The sequence below is a fragment of the Pan troglodytes genome, chromosome 14, assembly GCF_028858775.2.
Source record: "Pan troglodytes isolate AG18354 chromosome 14, NHGRI_mPanTro3-v2.0_pri, whole genome shotgun sequence".
In the NCBI taxonomy this organism is placed as follows: domain Eukaryota; kingdom Metazoa; phylum Chordata; class Mammalia; order Primates; family Hominidae; genus Pan; species Pan troglodytes.
Genome location: NC_072412.2, coordinates 20255314 through 20272139, shown reverse-complemented (window position 1 = coordinate 20272139; position 16826 = coordinate 20255314). Strand labels below are relative to the sequence as shown.

The 16826-nt window shown below is 47.3% G+C and overlaps 1 protein-coding gene across 4 annotated transcripts in view; it reads left to right on the top strand.

Annotated features, from left to right (window-relative positions):
• The first annotated feature begins 371 nt into the window (after nucleotides 1-371).
• The window catches only part of LATS2 (large tumor suppressor kinase 2), an 88287-nt gene continuing 71832 nt past the window's right edge, over nucleotides 372-16826 (top strand). For 2 of the 4 annotated variants that reach the window (XM_009426702.5, XM_001149147.8), the window contains exons 1-2: nucleotides 372-510; nucleotides 15627-16174. In XM_009426702.5, coding sequence (XP_009424977.1) covers nucleotides 15833-16174 — 342 coding nt within the window. In that variant the 5' untranslated portion in view covers nucleotides 372-510; nucleotides 15627-15832. Of the gene's footprint in view, nucleotides 511-1440; nucleotides 1504-15415; nucleotides 15499-15626; nucleotides 16175-16826 lie in introns of those variants that run through there. The other 2 variants (XM_009426701.5, XM_063791920.1) reach the window with 2 other exon arrangements.

Genomic DNA, 16826 nt, shown 5'->3' with positions numbered 1-16826 from the left:
AACGACAGTTACCAACTTTTAATACAAATGCAGTCGAGAGGGCAAATACTCAAGTTTGGGGGCAGATAGCAGCCAGTCAAATAGGTCCGAGAGGCCCTGGCGAGCTACCGCAGGCCAGCAGGGAGGCCGTGGGCAGGTGGCGGTCGAGGCCGGAGGCAGGAAGCGCGGCCGGGCGGGGCTGGGCGGAGCGGCCGCGGAGGAGCAGGGGCCGCAGGCGCCCCGCCCGGACTGGTATGCGGCCGAGAGTGACGCGGGAGGCGGGGTCACGTGACGCCCGTGGAATGCCAACAATGTAGCGAATGTCCCACTTGGGTCTGCGCTTTGGAACCGCGGCGTGAGCGCCCCGGGAAGATGGAGCAGTCGCCGTCCACGCCACCGCCGCCGCCCGGGGCTCCCCCGTCCCTGCGGGGCCAGCAGCAGCTCCAGCCACCAGTGCCCGGTCTCCCGGCGCGAGAGGCCCGGGAGCCGCCGGCCAGGACGCCCCCGAGGGTGTAGACCGCGCCCCTGGAGGTGAGGGGGCTGGGAGCTGGGGTCGGGGCGGCAGCTCGGAGGGTGGCGAGAGTTTCCGCGAAGCGGTCGAGCCCTGCGGCTCCGCGCACCTACCGTGGTGCCGAGGCTCCGGGAAGGGCGCCCGGCGGGGCGGCCGAGGAAGTTTGTCCGGACGGAGCCCTGCGCCCTGCCCCCACGGTCCGCGCCCGCCCGGAGCCGCCCCCGCCCGGCGGCTCGTAGTCCAGGCCGTACGGAGCCCGCGGAGCCGGTTCCAGAGGAGCCGGGGAAGTTGGAGGCCGGCGTCGGGCGGGGGCAGCGGGGTTGCGCCGCTTTGTTGTGCGGCGACCGGGGCGGCCGGGATCCCGGCGGGGCAGGGGCGGCGCGGGCCGGGGGCGCTGTCCTAGACCCGAAAGGCCGTAGCGCCGGGCGCGCCTCTGCTTCCGCTGTCTCCGGGGGCTCGGCTTTCCACTAGACGCCCGGCCGGGCGCCCCTGACAGCCTCGGGACCCCCGGTCCGGCGGCGCAGCGGTCCCACGGATCCGGGGCCGTCCTCCCGGCCGCGCCATCGTCCCACGGTCCAATCAGTCCTTCAGAGCCCGCCCTGTTGGCCCCCGCCGGCCGCCCCGTCGTCCCGCGAGCCGACGGACCCACGGCGGTGCCGCAGTCGAGGCCGCGCCGCCCCTCAGCCCCCGGTGGCTGCGCCGCCTCACCCACCGCCGCGCGGTTCCCACCCCGTCCCCCGCGGCCGCGCCGCCGGCTCACGGGCCAGTCAGCCCCTCAGAGGCCACCGGACCCTGGGGGCGCCGTTCCTCCCGGGCTGCGGGCGGCCAGGCCCTGCTCGGCGTCTCCCGGCCGGCTGCCGCGCCAACTCTGCGAGTTTGCTCACGGTCTTGGCGGGACGCGGCCCGAGGCGCAGGAGCGCTTTCGTGGCCACGCGAGCGGCGGCCGTTGCATAACACGCCATTCCCGTGCCCTAGTTTAGCGACGTGTGGGGGGTTTGGCTTTCTCTTCTGAGGTAAGCTCACCTGCGCTTAGCTCCCCAGCCGGACTCTGGAGATGGGGATTCTGACATCATTCACATCTTGCCATCACATCCTTCAGCCCAACTCCAGAACTTCTGGGGAGCTTTCCCTCGGGGATGGAGTGCGGCCTGGAGCAAACCCGTTTGTGAAATCCAAGTCTCCAGTGTCCCGAGGGTTGGGAACGGGGGGCGAGGCGAGGAATGGACCCTGAAGAAGGTAAAACCCACCCGACCAGGGCGCCAAGCAGCCGGTAACAGGGTCCCGAGTTAGCTCGGCGGCTGGCGGCTGTTCTGAGGCCTTTGGATGAGAAATGCTATTTTGCGAGGATCACCATGAAAGAACTTAACTTGCAGATTTTTTTGACAAAAATGTTGTTGTTGTTATTTTAAGACAAGATCTCGCTCTGTCTCCCAGGCTGGAGGGGAGTGGCGCGATCTCCGCTCACTGCAACCTCCGTCTCCCAGGTTCGAGCGATTCTCCTGCCTTAGCCTCCCACGTAGCTGGGATTACAGGCCCGCGCCACCAGCCCAGCTAATTTTGTATTTTTTAGTAGAGACGGGTTTCGCCGTGTTGGCCAGGCTGGCTCTCGAACTCCTGACCTCAGGTGATCCACCTGCCTCGGTCTCCCAGAGTGCTGGGATTACAGGCGTGAGCCACCGCGCCCCACCTGACAAGAATTTTGAACAAGAACTTTTACATTTTCACGCTTCTCTAGGATGGATATGAGTGTTTTTTGTTGTTGTTGTTGTTGTTGTTGTTGTTTGAGACGTTGTCTTGCTCTGTCGCCCAGGCTGGAGTGCAGTGGCGCGATCTCGGCTCACTGCAACCTCGCCTCCTGGGTTCAAGCGATCTCCTACCTCAGTCTCCCGAGTAGCTGGAATTACAGGCGTGTGCCACCACGCCCGGCTAATTTTTTGTATTTTTAGTAGAGACGGGGTTTCGCCGTGTTAGCCAGGATGGTCTCAATCTCCTGACCTTGTGATCCGCTCGCCTCAGCCTCCCAAACTGCTGGGATTACAGGCGTAAGCCACCGCACCCAGCCAAGAGTGTTTTTAATGTAATAGCATTAAAATAATTATTTCACCTTAACTACTAAGCCATAGAGTATACATTTGGCCGGTAAATAATTCAAATTAATAGCTGAACAGCTCTTTTCACAAAGTATTCAACAAATACGTACATTTTTAAAGGAAAGTTTGCCCGTATTTTAATAAGAAACAAATATACTGAAATTTGAATGGGAAATCACAAAAATGTGTGTGATCTTGCACAAGTGTTTTGCTTAAAATTTTAACTTAGAAGATGAAGGGCCTTCCCTTAATCATGGAAAAAGTAACTCATGGCTGATTATTAGGAAATTTGTGCTAAATCTTGTATATTTTTGGTAAGCTGCTTTGTATGTTTTTTTTTTTCTGTAACAACCGTTGTAATAAGGTAGTAACAGAAAAAATATTCCAAAATGAGAACGTATAAACTGTTTATGACGTCTATTTAACTGTAATTAACAAGTCAGTGTCTCACAAAATTTTGTCTCATGCAGGTATAGAAGGCACTGAATATAATAATAGTGTAATGAATATACCAGCATTCCTTTGAATATAAGTTGGTGAACATTTAATAACTTTCCAAATCTCAGGCAGTTTAAGGTATCTGAGCAGAGGCTAGCCTGTCTTGCAAAATTACCAAGGTGAATTACTAGAATCATTGAATTATAGAACTGGAAGGGATTCTTCTGGCTTCTCCATCGAGTTTGAAATAGTTTAAGTGTAAATTGGAGCTGTACATGTTCCTTAGCAAATCACAGGGTTGGTGGGAGGGGCTTTCTTTTGGTGGGAGGGGAATGATTTTACAATAAGATTCCTTGTTATTTTAAATGCTATGTTGTAAATAGCCAGCCTTGGGCTCCTAAACTCCACCAAGGGGTGGGGTAGGGTGGGGATTGAAGCTGATAAATTGACCATAAACAGAGGAAGGATTTCGGGAAGCTGGGGTTAGGGGAGAGGTGTTCTTTTTTGTATTGGAAAAACCATACCAACACCATTTTCGAAAAGCTGCTTTTGTATTTTATTTTGTAGTTAAAATCATGTGAAACTTCTGAACAGTATTTCTTACTGACTTTTTAAAAACAGTTGGTTTGAAGAAATACAGAAGGTAAATTCAAATGCATTGACTCTGTCTTGACTAAATCTGTTCTAAAAAGTACCGAAGTATTCTGATGATCAGAAAGAAGGGTAAGCCTTGATTGAAGTGACTGACTTCTAGCTCTAAACATTCTCTGAATCTTCTTCCTTTTAAAAAGTCTATTGCTTAGTAATTCCTCTAGAAGGAATTGGCCTTCAAATTACACAAGTCCAAGGGCATCGTTCCCATTGTATGCTAGGTCACTGCTGCTCTCTGTAATGGGCTTTATTACATAGAGTGCCCTGTGATGGCCCCAGTGTGAGGGCAGCCCTGCTTGGGATGTTCATTTCACTGTTAGCTGTTCTCTCAGTATTTTAAGGCTAATGTTACATAATGTTACGTGATTTTTATTTTTTATTTTTTTTTTATTTTTGAGATGGAGTCTCGCTCTGTCACCCAGGCTGGAGTGCAGTGGCACAATCTTGGCTCACTGCAAGCTCCTCCTCCTGGGTTCACACCATTCTCCTGCCTCAGCCTCCTGAGTAGCTGGGACTACAGGCGCCCGCCACCATGCCCAGCTAATTTTTTTTTTTACTTTTAGTAGAGACGAGGTTTCACCGTAGTAGCCAGGATGGTCTCGATCTCCTGACCTCGTGATCCACCCGCCTACAGGCATGAGCCACCGCGCCCGGCCTGTTACGTGATTATTAGTTTTATTTTGAAAGTATGAAAACAGCAAGGTAATATTGGAAATAAAGACATTGGTTATGATGTTAAAATTAGAATGGAAATTTGGCATTGTTTAATGTTTGCCGTTCACCCTGGGAAGACTTTGTTGGTTATCATCTAGATCATGTCAAGTTAATTGTGACAAGTGTTTTAAGTTAATTCACAAATACTTTTTGTTTGTGTGACAATATTTGACATACATGGGAATTTTTCTGGGAGAAAAATGAAAAAATCCCATATTTTGTAGCCATGGTTTGTATTTCTTGTTAACACTGATTGTTAGAATCTTGTAGTGTAGTTTAGATCCTATAGACCCTTGATCAGTTAGGATGGTAAGGATCTTAAGAATGTAAGCTGGATTTTGAAAGGAGTGCGCCTCTGTTTGGAATAGTGAGCCTCCCTGCCTCTAGGCAGTTATCTTGAGCAGGAATGCTAAGGGCCAACATGGTTCATTACTAGTTAACTCCATTCTTACTCGGGAGTCTCACTCATCTTTCTCATTAAATGTACCCGGACGACACCTGCACCCTCCCCAACATTTTTTGGCTGTTTTGTTCATCTTTCTCTCCCACGTTTGAGCCTTTTCATTGGAAGTTCCGGGCTCCAAGAATAGCTTCACACTTCCTCCATCAAATCATAGCCCTTCAACCTTTCTAATTCTGGTGAAACATCCGTTTCTCTAAGATACCTTCTCCAAATAATCTCAACACCTTCCTGAAGAATTGTGCTCCTCCATGGAAGTAGGCAGGGATTCTTTGGACAGTCACAGTATTTATTACTTCAGTCCATAGCAGTGATTCTCAAATGGGAGGGGTGTTCTAACTCCCTAGCTGGAGCGTATCCAAAACTTGGAGGGGTGCAGAGGAGGCAAGGCTTTCTTAACGATTGAGAACCCCTGCTGGGCTATGAAATTGAATATAAGATGGCCCATCCTGTTGGGTCGCTTGCTATTAGGAAAGCTGCAAAGAACTAATAATGTATCTGCAACTTGGTCACTCTGTTGCGATATCTTGAGTACAGACTTCTGTAGCTCAATTTTTTAATGCCATTTATATTTGCATAATGTATATCATAAAAATATAATGTACAAAGCTGTCTAATAAAGAATGTGATGGTGTCTTTTTCCCCGAGACTGTAAGCTTATATAGAAGTGATACCCTGGCTGGGCATGGTGGCTCATGCCCGTAATTCCAGCACTTTGGGAGGCCGAGGCGGGGGGATCACTTGAGTCCAGGAATTCGAGACGAGCTTGGGTGACATGGTGAAACCCCATCTCATGGCGAAACTCCCCCTCAGATCTTGCCACTGCACTCCAGCCTGGGCAACCAGAGTGAGACCCTGCCCCCCCGCCCCAAAAAAAAAGACCCAATTCTACCTAGGTGAGACCTTATAGTGTCCAGCACAATGCTCAGTACACATATGGCAATGCCAAATTCTCTGAGGCCTTGTGATGATGCTGCTATTGGAGAGTGGGAATTCTTCTAAAGTGTGTTTTCCTGGATCCCCAGAGGAATGCAATCACTGCCTTCCTCAAAGACCCTCATTATGAGAGGTAGCCCTTGGCCTGTGGCTTCCTGGCCTGACAGTGCTGGAGTGGTACATCCACATAGTGGTTTATGATTCTGACATTTAGCATCTGGCTGGAGGCCTGGCCCGTCTGCCTGATTTAGTTTCAGCTTTGCTAGTTAATTATAGTAGGGATATGATTTAAATAATAGCTGGAATTTTAGGTTCAAGAAATCCTGCTCAGAAAATGCCAACGTATGTCATTAGTGCAGGTCCCATGAGACATTGGTTTGGTTGGTTCCTTGGTTGGTGCTTGATGTGTGTTTGGCAGCCAGTGTGGGTTTGTGAAGCACTAGGATAAATTAGAATAAAAATTCTTGAACATCTGATAGCATTTTCCAGGATTGGATTGAGGGTTGGAATTGGGTTTGGTAGGACCAAATTAAAGGCATGCTTAAAATTTTGCTCTCACATTGTTTACACAGGCCACCTATATTAAGCATGGGATTTAGTAGTTGTCTCAGCTCTGGATTTAAAGAATGAGGTGTTTTTGTTTTGTGAGTTGTTATGGTTTTAAAATTCCAATGTTTGTAGTTTCTTACTTAAAATGTGTGTAAATCAATTGGTGATGCCAAAGAAATTTCCAAAGTTAGATTTACTTTGCTTGATATCCCCATTTTTTTAAAGTCCACATCCATGAGGGTCATATTTATAAAACTCTTGATGAAAGAAAAATTTCCCATATGTGAAGTCTCATTAAAATGGTATAGTAATATGTCAGAGTTGTTCATTTCCAGCTGCAGTCTTGACTGATGAGTATTCTCATGAAAATTCTTTCAAAAGTTCATAATTTGGCCATGAAATCAACTGTCTTCAAACTAAAGCTTAAAATACACAGTCTGAAGCTGAAAAAATGCTTTCATTCTTTATGAAACTGAAGGAACGTTTCATCCTTTCTAAAGTACTCAGGCAAGAACACAGTTTATCCATAGGTACTATTTTTTACATATTCACTTAAGACAGGGACAGCCCTTGTGGTATCCCTAGACTAGTGCCTCACTATGGTGGGAGATGGAGAAAATATCAGAACAGCTTGTGGGGTCCTCCCCCTCCCTCCGTACCAAACAAAACCAGGTGGTAGGTTTAGGGATGTCACTGAATAATTCTCTCAACCTTTTTGTATGTTTGAAATTTTTCATAAGCAAATGTTGAGGGGGGAATGGAAAAAGAAAGAAAAACCAGGACTCCTGATCTGGCTTCTGTTTAGGGACACAGCCACTTAGCATTTCTTTGCTCAGGTATAAACAGACATCGACATAGAAATGTCCAGACTCGACCACCCTGGTTGATTTTACTATTTGAATGTTTGTGGCACCCACAGATGCTTAACACCCCAAGTGTCTCTAGGAGCGTGGCTCTGCTGTGAGTCAGTGTCTGTGTGGTGGAGGGCCAGTGGGGTGGGGAGGTGCAGCTGCCCTAGGGTTTGGACTTCACGTGGAGACTTTACCCTGCTATATCCTACCCAGTCCCTAGGTCCAGTCTTCTCATTGTGTAGCTATGTTTATTTGTTTATTTAATTTTTTTTTTTTTTGAGGTGGAGACTTGCTCTCTTGCCTAGGCTGGAGTGCAGTGGAATGACCTCGGCTCACAGCAGCCACCGCCTCCCAGGTTCAAGCGATTTCCAGCTAATTTTTGCATTTTTAGTAGAGACAGGGTTTTGCCATGTTGGCCAGGCTGGTCTTGAACTCCTGACCTCAAGTGATCTTCCTGCCTTCCTGCCTCCGGCTCCCAAAGTGCTAGGATTACAGGCATGAGCCACTGCACCCAGCCGTGTAGCTATGTTTAAAAAGGGAGCCGTTGTTCAAACACGAGTTTGCTAAATAGGAATAGTTAGGAGACTTTTTTCCCTATTTTTAAAAATTGAGGAAAAATATACATATTTATCCTTTTAACCATTCTTAAGTATACAGTTCAGTTAAGTGGCATTAAATGCACCATTACTGCAAACATCACCACTGTCTATACATAAGACTTTTTCATCATCCCAAACAAAAACTGTACCCCTTAAATAAAAATTCCCTGTTCCCCTTTCTTCTGGTAATCTCTCTTCTTTCTGTCTCTATGAATTTGCCTGCTGGAGGTAACTCACATAACTGGAATCATACAATATTTCCTTTTTGTGTTTGGCTTATTTCACTTAGCATAATGTTCTTGAGGTACATCTTTATTGTTGCATATGACAGGATTTCCTTCCTTTTTATAGCTGAATAATATGCCATAGTCCTGCGACTTTTGTTCTATGTGAACCTCCCTTGGGCATGTTTCATTTAGACCTGCATGTTAAGCTTCAGAGAAGGTGCTGCTGTTGACTGAGGCTTCGTTCTCCTTTATCACCTTAGACCTTTGGGGTGGCACTGGCAGGCTTTGTCCTCAGTGTGGAACTGAGGACGCAGATTCGGTGCTGAGTGACTACCTGTGTCTTTCAACAGATGTTGCGTGGGCCTGTGTGCACATGCCTGGGAGTAGATGGGGGTAAACCAAACAGGATGCTCCTGCCCTCATGGTGCTATCAGGTTCTTCAAGAGGAAGCACACCAGCCAGTGATGGTGCTGTGGGAAGGGCTGGGAGTGAACATGTATGGTCCCTTAGATTGGGGAGGTCAGGAAGGTCCTTCTGTGGGAGGGGTTCTAGGCTGAGGTTTTAGGAGTAGGAGTGAGCCAGGCAGGTGGGATTGGGTCGGGCTTTTTTTTTTTTTTTTTTTTTTGAGACAGAGTCTCACTCTGTCTCCAAGCTGGAGTGCAGTGGCATGATCTCGGCTCACTGCATCCTCCGCCTCCCGGGTTCAAGCGATTCTCCTGCCTCAGCCTCCCTAGTAGCTGGGACTATAGGTGCATGCCACCACGCCCAGCTAATTTTTGTATATTTGGTGGACACAGGGTTTCACCATGTTGGCCAGGATGGTCTCGATCTCCTGACCTCGTGATCTGCCCGCCTCAGCCTCCCAAAGTGCTGGGATTGCAGGCGTGAGCCACCGTGCCTGGCCAGGGTTGGGTTTTTCTAGCTGAGAGAAAGGTTTTGCAGGTTGGGGAGGACAGGAAGCATCGGTGCCTTTGACATACACAGGATCACAGAGTCAACCCAGACCTGCTGTTTGAGCCGCAGTCAGCATCTGGAGGCTCAGATGCTGCTCAGAACTGACCAACCTGGCACCTGGCTGCAGGCACGTTTTAGAGGAAAGACTTAAGCTTTTCTTCTCTGTGCTTTTCTGTCTTTACAGTTAAAAGAAAGCTACTTTAACTTTCTAAGCATCATTCTCAAACACTGATTTAAAGAGGAGTCACTCGGCTGGGCATGGTAGCCCGCGCCTGTTATCCCAGCTCTTTGGGAGGCTGAGGCAGGTGGATCACTTGAGATCAGGAGTTCGAGACCAGCCTAGGCAACAGGGTGAAACCCCCATCTCTGCTAAAAATACAAAAATTAACTGAGTGTGGTGGTGCACGCCTGTAATCTCAGTTACTCGGGTGGCTGAGGCACGAGAATCACTTGAATCTACAAGGTGGAGGTTGCAGTGAGCTGAGATTGAGCCACTGCACTCCAGTCTAGGTGACAGAGTGAGACTCTCCCAAATAAATAAATAAAAAATAAAGAGGAGTCACTTGGAGCAAGCAACCTGTTTCTGTGTTCAGTTTGGTAATTTTTCCGTGGTCTTATCTCCTGGCCTCATTAAACCTTTTTTGCCTAACTTATTATAAATCTTTAATTAGTAATGGTGATAATTGATCAGTATATCATGCATTACAGATTGAGCCTGCTGTCACACACAGCACCACTGTGATCCTCAAGACAAGCCTGTCAGGTAGACAGTAGTGGGTGTTAGACCCTTGGTACCGTGCAGGAGCTTGAAACTCAGCAAGGTTAAGTGACAGGCTCAGACCACACGCTCAGTGCCAGAGCTGGGGAAGGACCCAGGCCTCCCACCTCCAGCCACTTTAGCACTGCACACCCAGTTTTCAGTGAGCTTCCCCGCCCTGTGCTTTTTAAACAGGGTCTTGCTCTGACTCCCAGGCTGGAGTGCAGTAGTGTGACCTTGACTCACTGCAGCCTCTACTTCCTGGGTTTAAGTGATTCTCCCACCTCAGCCTCCTGAGTAGCTGGGACCATAGGTGTGCCTCCACACCTGGTTAATTATTTAATTACTTTTAGAAACGCCGTCTCCCTCTGTTGCCCAGGTTGGTCTCCAGCTCCTGGGCTCAAGCAGTCCTCCCACCTTGGCCTCCCAAAGTGCCAGGATTACATGTGTGAGCCACTGGACCCAGCCTGCCCTGTGCTTTTTCACCTTTGGTCACTGCCTTCCTCCTCCACCACTGACACTGCTCTCCTGGTGGGCCGCATTGCCCAGACAGGTGAGGTTTCCTGGCTCAGAGAATGGCACCACCACTGGCCCCATTTTTCAAACCAGAAACTTGGGCTCATCTTTCATATCAGTCCTTTCCAGTGAACATTACTTACTCCTATGGGTTCTACCTCTTAGTGCTATTGAGTGCACCCACTTTTCTCTATCCTGTAACTGCTCTCTATTTCAGATCCCCATAATTCTTTGGGCAAACTTTCATTGTGACACATACCCTATAGTGTATTTAAATAATTGATTTTCTCCTCTGCTTTCCCATCTTGAGCTATGAGCTCCTTAAAGTCAGAGGCAAATCAGTCTTTCTGCATCCTCAGGACCAAGTAACAGGGTCACCTTGTGTGGGTGTTCAGGTTGTGCACTGCTCAAGGGCCCTACATATAAGAGGGCTTGTCTCACATCACATGTATACACATTTATATGAGGGCATGTGCAGTCTGCTTGGAGACTTTTAGCCACTCACAGAAGACCTGGGTGGCAGTAGAGACTCACCTCCCCTGACACAGCATATGTGTCACACATCTTCTAGAGGGCAGACATGATCACCCTTCTCTGTGACTTGCACTAAGACCATTTCTTTCTCTCCTATGCCTCAGAGGTCCCGTTCACGCCTTCCATTTGACTCAGCCTTTTCCCGCCCCCCCTCACGTGGCTGTGGTATCATGGCATGTCTATGCGTGGGCCAGGGCCTCTTGCCCACAGGGCTCCGGAAAGCTCCCCAGGGAGAGTTGTTGGTGCTGTACAATAATATAGAAACAAAAAACTTCTTGAGGAAGGGGTGCCTTTTTACAGTCTCTCCAGGGGCTCTGCCAGTCGCTCTTCAGCAAGTATTTTTACTGGGAAGTATTTGGCACGGCGATGGTAAGCAAGGCCTTGAGCCGAGCACCCACGCTGCAGCTCTTCACAGCTCTGGGCCTGGAGCCATGGCAACCTGAATGGCAGTGGTGCCATTTGTAATAGCCCAGACCAGGAGCAACCTAAACGTCCATTAGGTAGAATGGATGCATAAGTTATGGTGTATTCATACAAGGGGATATTACTCAGCAATGACAACTGACAGGCTTCTGCTATATATATACTACGTGTATGAATCTGCAAATATAGTGTTGAACGAAATGTGCTAAACTACAGAGTAGAGATTGTGTAATTCCTTGGATATACAGTTCAAAAACTGGTCAGACTAATCCTTGGTGTTAGATGACATGAAGGTGGTTCCCCTTGGTCTGTGGGGGCCTGGAGGCTTCTGGGGTTGTGATAATGATACACTTCTTGATTTGGATGCTATTTACAAGAGTGTGTTCCTTGGTGAACATTTGTCAATCTTACAATCTGTGCAGTTTAAAAAATATATGTTAAATAAGTGGATTGCCCCTACCCCCTCCACCCCCAAAAGCCTTACTGTTCCTCCTGGCTTTCAGCAGCTTTCCATCCATCTATCTATCTATCTATCTATCTATCTATCTATCTATGAGACAGAGTCTCCCTCTGTCGCCTAGGCTGGAGTGCAGTGGCACAATCTCAGCTCACTGCAAACTGCACCTCCTGGATTCAAGGGATTCTGCTGCCTCAGCCTTCCGAGTAGCTGGACTACAGGGGTGTGCTGTCACACCTGGCTAATTTTTGTATTTTTAGTAGAGACAGCGTTTCACTGTGTTGGCCAGGCTGGTCTCAAACTCCTGGCAAGTGATCTGCCTGCCTCGGCATCCGAAAGAGCTGGGATTATAGGTATGAGCCACAGTGCCCGGCCAGCTTCCCTTCTTTAGAGCAGATTCCAGAGAGAGCTTTCCAGCCTCAGAGTCAACCAGGACCTCCTTCAGCCACCCCCAACTCCCTTTGCTCTGCTCATGTGATGGGGGAGAGGACATCCCTGCATCCTGGCTTTAACATGGAACTTTCTCATGGTTCTTTTTCTTCGGTCTGCAGTGTCTCTTGTGGCTCTTGCCCTTTCATAGCTGAGTGAAAAGCAGCTTGCCCCTTCTGTGCCCTGCTAATGTCACTGCTGGTAAAAAGAGACATATCACAGGTGGCTGCTCCTGTAAGGAATGTGAGTGAGCCGGGAGGGCCTCAGCCATCCACTCACCTGGTAGCTCCATTTCATGGCTGAGCAGGCAGGCCTCTGGCTGGGCAAATGTCCCATATGCAGATGCCAGCACCCCTCCCCACCATCCCCCATCTGTGCCTTTCATTCCAGACCTGAAACCCCTTCCCCTTGCTCCCCGGGGCTGCTGCTCCTCACCCAGAAGTGTTGCACTTGTCCCTTCTAAGCCCACCTTCCACTCAGGCCATGTCACTCCTTAGCTGAACCATAGGCAGTGACTGCCCATCCTCTGCACTGAGTCCAGACTCAACATGGCTGGGAATTGAGCCTCTGGATACCTCCATGGTTTCATCCCACGAGACACCCCCACCACCCCCGAGTCCTTTGACCTCCTATGTCTCCAGGAAGAGCCTGCGTTGCACAGACCTGAATGTGGTGGGTGGAGCCTAAAGGCTTCTTTGCATATGCTGTTCCCTCTAGCTGGAATTCCATTCCTCCTGACACTCAGGTCTAATTATTTCTAGAGCTCTTTCTTTTTTATTCTCCAGGCATCTCTCTTTTTTTGAAGCTGTTTATTTGCCTGCCTCACCCCAGCTTTCACTTGACAGTAAACTTGCTGAAGCCAAGATTTTATTTTCATTTATCCTATCAGTGCCTGAGATTCAGTAGGTTTTTTTAATTTTAATTTTTATTTTTATTTTTTATTTTTTGAGACGGAGTTTCGCTCTTGTTGCCCAGGCTGGAGTGCGATGGTGCGATCTCGGCTCACTGCAACCCCCGCCTCCCTGGTTCAAGTGATTCTCCTGCCTCAGCCTCCCAAGTAGCTGGGATTATAGGCACCCGCCACCATGCCTGGCTAATTTTTTATTTTTAGTTAGTAGAGACAGGGTTTCACTATACGTTAGCCAGGGTGGTCTCGAACTCCTGACCTCAGGTGATCCGCCCGCCTTGACCTCCCAAAGTGGCTGGGATTACAGACGTGAGCCACCACGTCCAGCCTTGAGTAGGTATTTAATAAATGTTTGTATGGTAGGTAGAGGGTGGATGGGCTAGATGAGTAGATGGCCGAGTGAATGTATTTTGAGCATGAAGAAACTCTCTGCGTATTGTCAGGCCCTCCCTTGCATTGATTGTTCTTGTGAAGATAGTATGGCTGTGTTTTCTCTATTTTAGTTTTCAAAGAAAGGGAAGAAAACTTAAGATTGGAAACAAAGTGATTTGTGTGAATTCCTATAGGAAAAGAAAGAACTCTACTGCCTCTTCCCAGACATACCGAGTCACTCCTAGGATCCTCCATACTGCTTGGCATCACCTTGAGAACCTCTCCGTTTTTGTCGGAATGTGAAGTTACGGTTTTACAAAGTTAGGTATTTCAAAACAGATGCTTAGAGCACAAAGTCACTGAAATGAGTGTGGCTGCAATATGCCCCATTTTACACCAATTAAGCAGAGCTCTAGGCTTCTGGTATGTGGCCAGTACAGGCCCCAGGGGATCTGGGCTGTCCCTGGATCTAATAGCTCAATATCTGCACAGTCTTACAGTCATTCCAGTGACTTTACTATATTATATTGTGTATTAAAATAGGGATTTCATGTTGAGAAATTTATTTAGTCTTTTATCTTCTAAATGGAATCTTCTCACAATTACATTGAGAAAGGGGATAGTTAAAACGCTTACAATCCCCTTCCCATCTAAGCAAGGACTAGGAATTCAAATGTCATCTCTTAGTGTTTGCTATTGCATATGGTTGTGCAATAGATCTATGTAAATTAATTCTTTGAACCGCACCTGACACATAGTAAGGCTGGGCGAATATTAGCTATCCTTTTTTTTTTTTTAATCCACTTGAAAAAGTCTGTGAAGCAGGGTCACGGTTTACAGTTATAAAGTTCCTTACGGAAGCTAAACATCTAGATCCCTCTGCCCATCCCCGTTTAGAGGGTACTCTTTTTGGATCAGTTGTTCTTTGTTTATTAAAACTCAAAATGATTATCCTTCGAAATCTGCTCATTGAGTTCTGTGGAGTAAGGGGGAGTGGGTGAGGGAAGGGGCAGCCACTAAGGGCTTTGGAAACGGTGTGGGGTGCTGGCCCTGCCTTTCCCACCAGCGGGCACCTTGCCTGGGTTAGAGCAGCTGGTTATATAAACATTCATCACGGGGTGAAGAATAGGGAGGATGTTGTGTGTTCCAAGTACTGCAGGGCCTGGTACCCTTGTCATCTGACCCAGTGCTCACCACTGTCCTAAGCATCCATCTCTATTACATAGCAGGGAGTGGGGCTGAGGGAGGCGAAGGGACTGGTCCAGGGTCACCCAGCCTTGTGACAAGTGACCTGTGCTGGCTGCTGAGGGCGGTGTCGACTTGGACTGGATTTTCCTTTCTGAATCAAAGAACAGCAGAGTAGGCCGTGAACGAGGCCTGGGGTAGGTAGAATTTACTATTGGAAAGTGCCTTTGTGACATCGCGTTCCATGTAACAAGGCCATTTCCATGCTGCAGTTGTAGTTCTGTAGTAATAACTCTTACCCACATGATCATTTGATGTTCATGTGGCCATGGTGCACTCTGAGAAGTTGCCTACATGCTGTTACCAGTCCCTTTCCATGTCAGTATCAATTGCTACAAGAAAGATATTTTAATTTTACTATTTAGGTCAAAATGCTGGTAAGTGGCCACCTTGTAAAAAACAAAGGAAGTAGTTACCTTCAAAGTCTCATAATGTGTGTGTGGAAACTGCAATTGAAACATTTGCAACATGGGACAGTTTTAATGTGACAGGCTTTGTGGTGTCTTTTAGGAAAATTGGGAGGGTTTTATAAGGAAAAGTTCAGAAAGTTTTCTAAAGATATGGCAGGACCACATCTCATGTGAGGGGGGGAGAGGTTAGTAAAGCCATGGGGATGAAGGACAAGGAGTGGATTGGTTATTAGGAACAAGCCAGAAATCCAAGATCCCATGTAGAAAATTTAAATACTCCTCAAGCTGTGGGTTTCAAAATAAAATTTTATTATAATGAAGTATTTTAAATGAGCTGTCAGTTGTTAATACTATTGTTCTTGCCCTGAGTTGAATATTTATAGCAATTTACTTTATTGCAGATTACGTATTACAGGAAGCATTTTGGGACAGCCGTAGATGTCATGTGCTCTAACCATGGTTGAACAGTATTTTTGTCATTTCTGAGAGGTGATGTGTTCTTTCTTTTCTTTCCAAGCGGTATATTTCCACGATCACTGTTTATTTCTGAAAAGTAGCATAAACGTTGCGTGAAAATGACAAATGAACATTTCTCTCCCATTTATTTTCTTTTTCAGAGAGTGATAATCTTCAAAATGAAGACTTTGGAAAATTTTAGGTTCTCTATAGGAACTACAAAAATGGAAGGAAAGAACATTTTCAAAAGGAAATTATTTTGAAAGTATGTTTACAACAAACTGATACTATTGACAGTTTTTTTTTTTTTAAATAATAAAACACTTTAAGAAGATTGTATTTATGGTAAAAGGAAACTGGACTAACAATGAGGCCAAAGACTTTTCCTGCCACGACTTATTCTGGAAATAGCCGGCAGCGACTGCAAGAGATTCGTGAGGGGTTAAAGCAGCCATCCAAGTCTTCGGTTCAGGGGCTACCCGCAGGACCAAACAGTGACACTTCCCTGGATGCCAAAGTCCTGGGGAGCAAAGATGCCACCAGGCAGCAGCAGCAGATGAGAGCCACCCCGAAGTTCGGACCTTATCAGAAAGCCTTGAGGGAAATCAGATATTCCTTGTTGCCTTTTGCTAATGAATCGGGCACCTCTGCAGCTGCAGAAGTGAACCGGCAAATGCTGCAGGAACTGGTGAACGCAGGATGCGACCAGGTGGGTACAGACCTCTGCAGGGCCATGTGCAGAGGCAGCTATGGGACAGCTGGGGCAGTCAAAATGGTTTGGCAACTACTTGAAGGCTTTGAATTGGTTACTACTTATACAAGTGTTTCTAGGTTAAAAACCCAAGGCCCTTTTAACACATAATTGAACTCACAATTGAAGGTTCTCTACCTTCTCTCTAAAATGGTCTTTTGAGCTGCTTTTCCTTTTCAGGCAAGTTCCAGAAGTTGCTGAGGTCTCCTGAAATTGTAATGTGTATTTTCTGATCTGTTCTTGTGGAGATGAAAAGGGCTTTCGTGCTTAGCCCCTTTTTTTGGTGTTTATTCGGGTTATTCTGAGCTATCGTGGAAAGAGAGTGGCTTCCCTTTTCTTGTTTTGGTTTGTGCATTTTTTTTTTTCCTAGAAATGGGAGGGTTGAGCAACATGCATTGGCTATTCTCTGACTCGGTTTTCTCCTATTTAAAAATTAGTGTATATGCTGTTACAGGGGGTGTAACTATTAACATGTTCAGGAAATGGGAAAAACTAGAAAGAAAAAGCTTGAGAAATTGTGAAAATTGTGGCAACACAGTCTCACTTTTCAGTTGTTTAGGATTAAAGGATACATTAGTGGAGGTGGCACCAGTTATACATTAATACACAG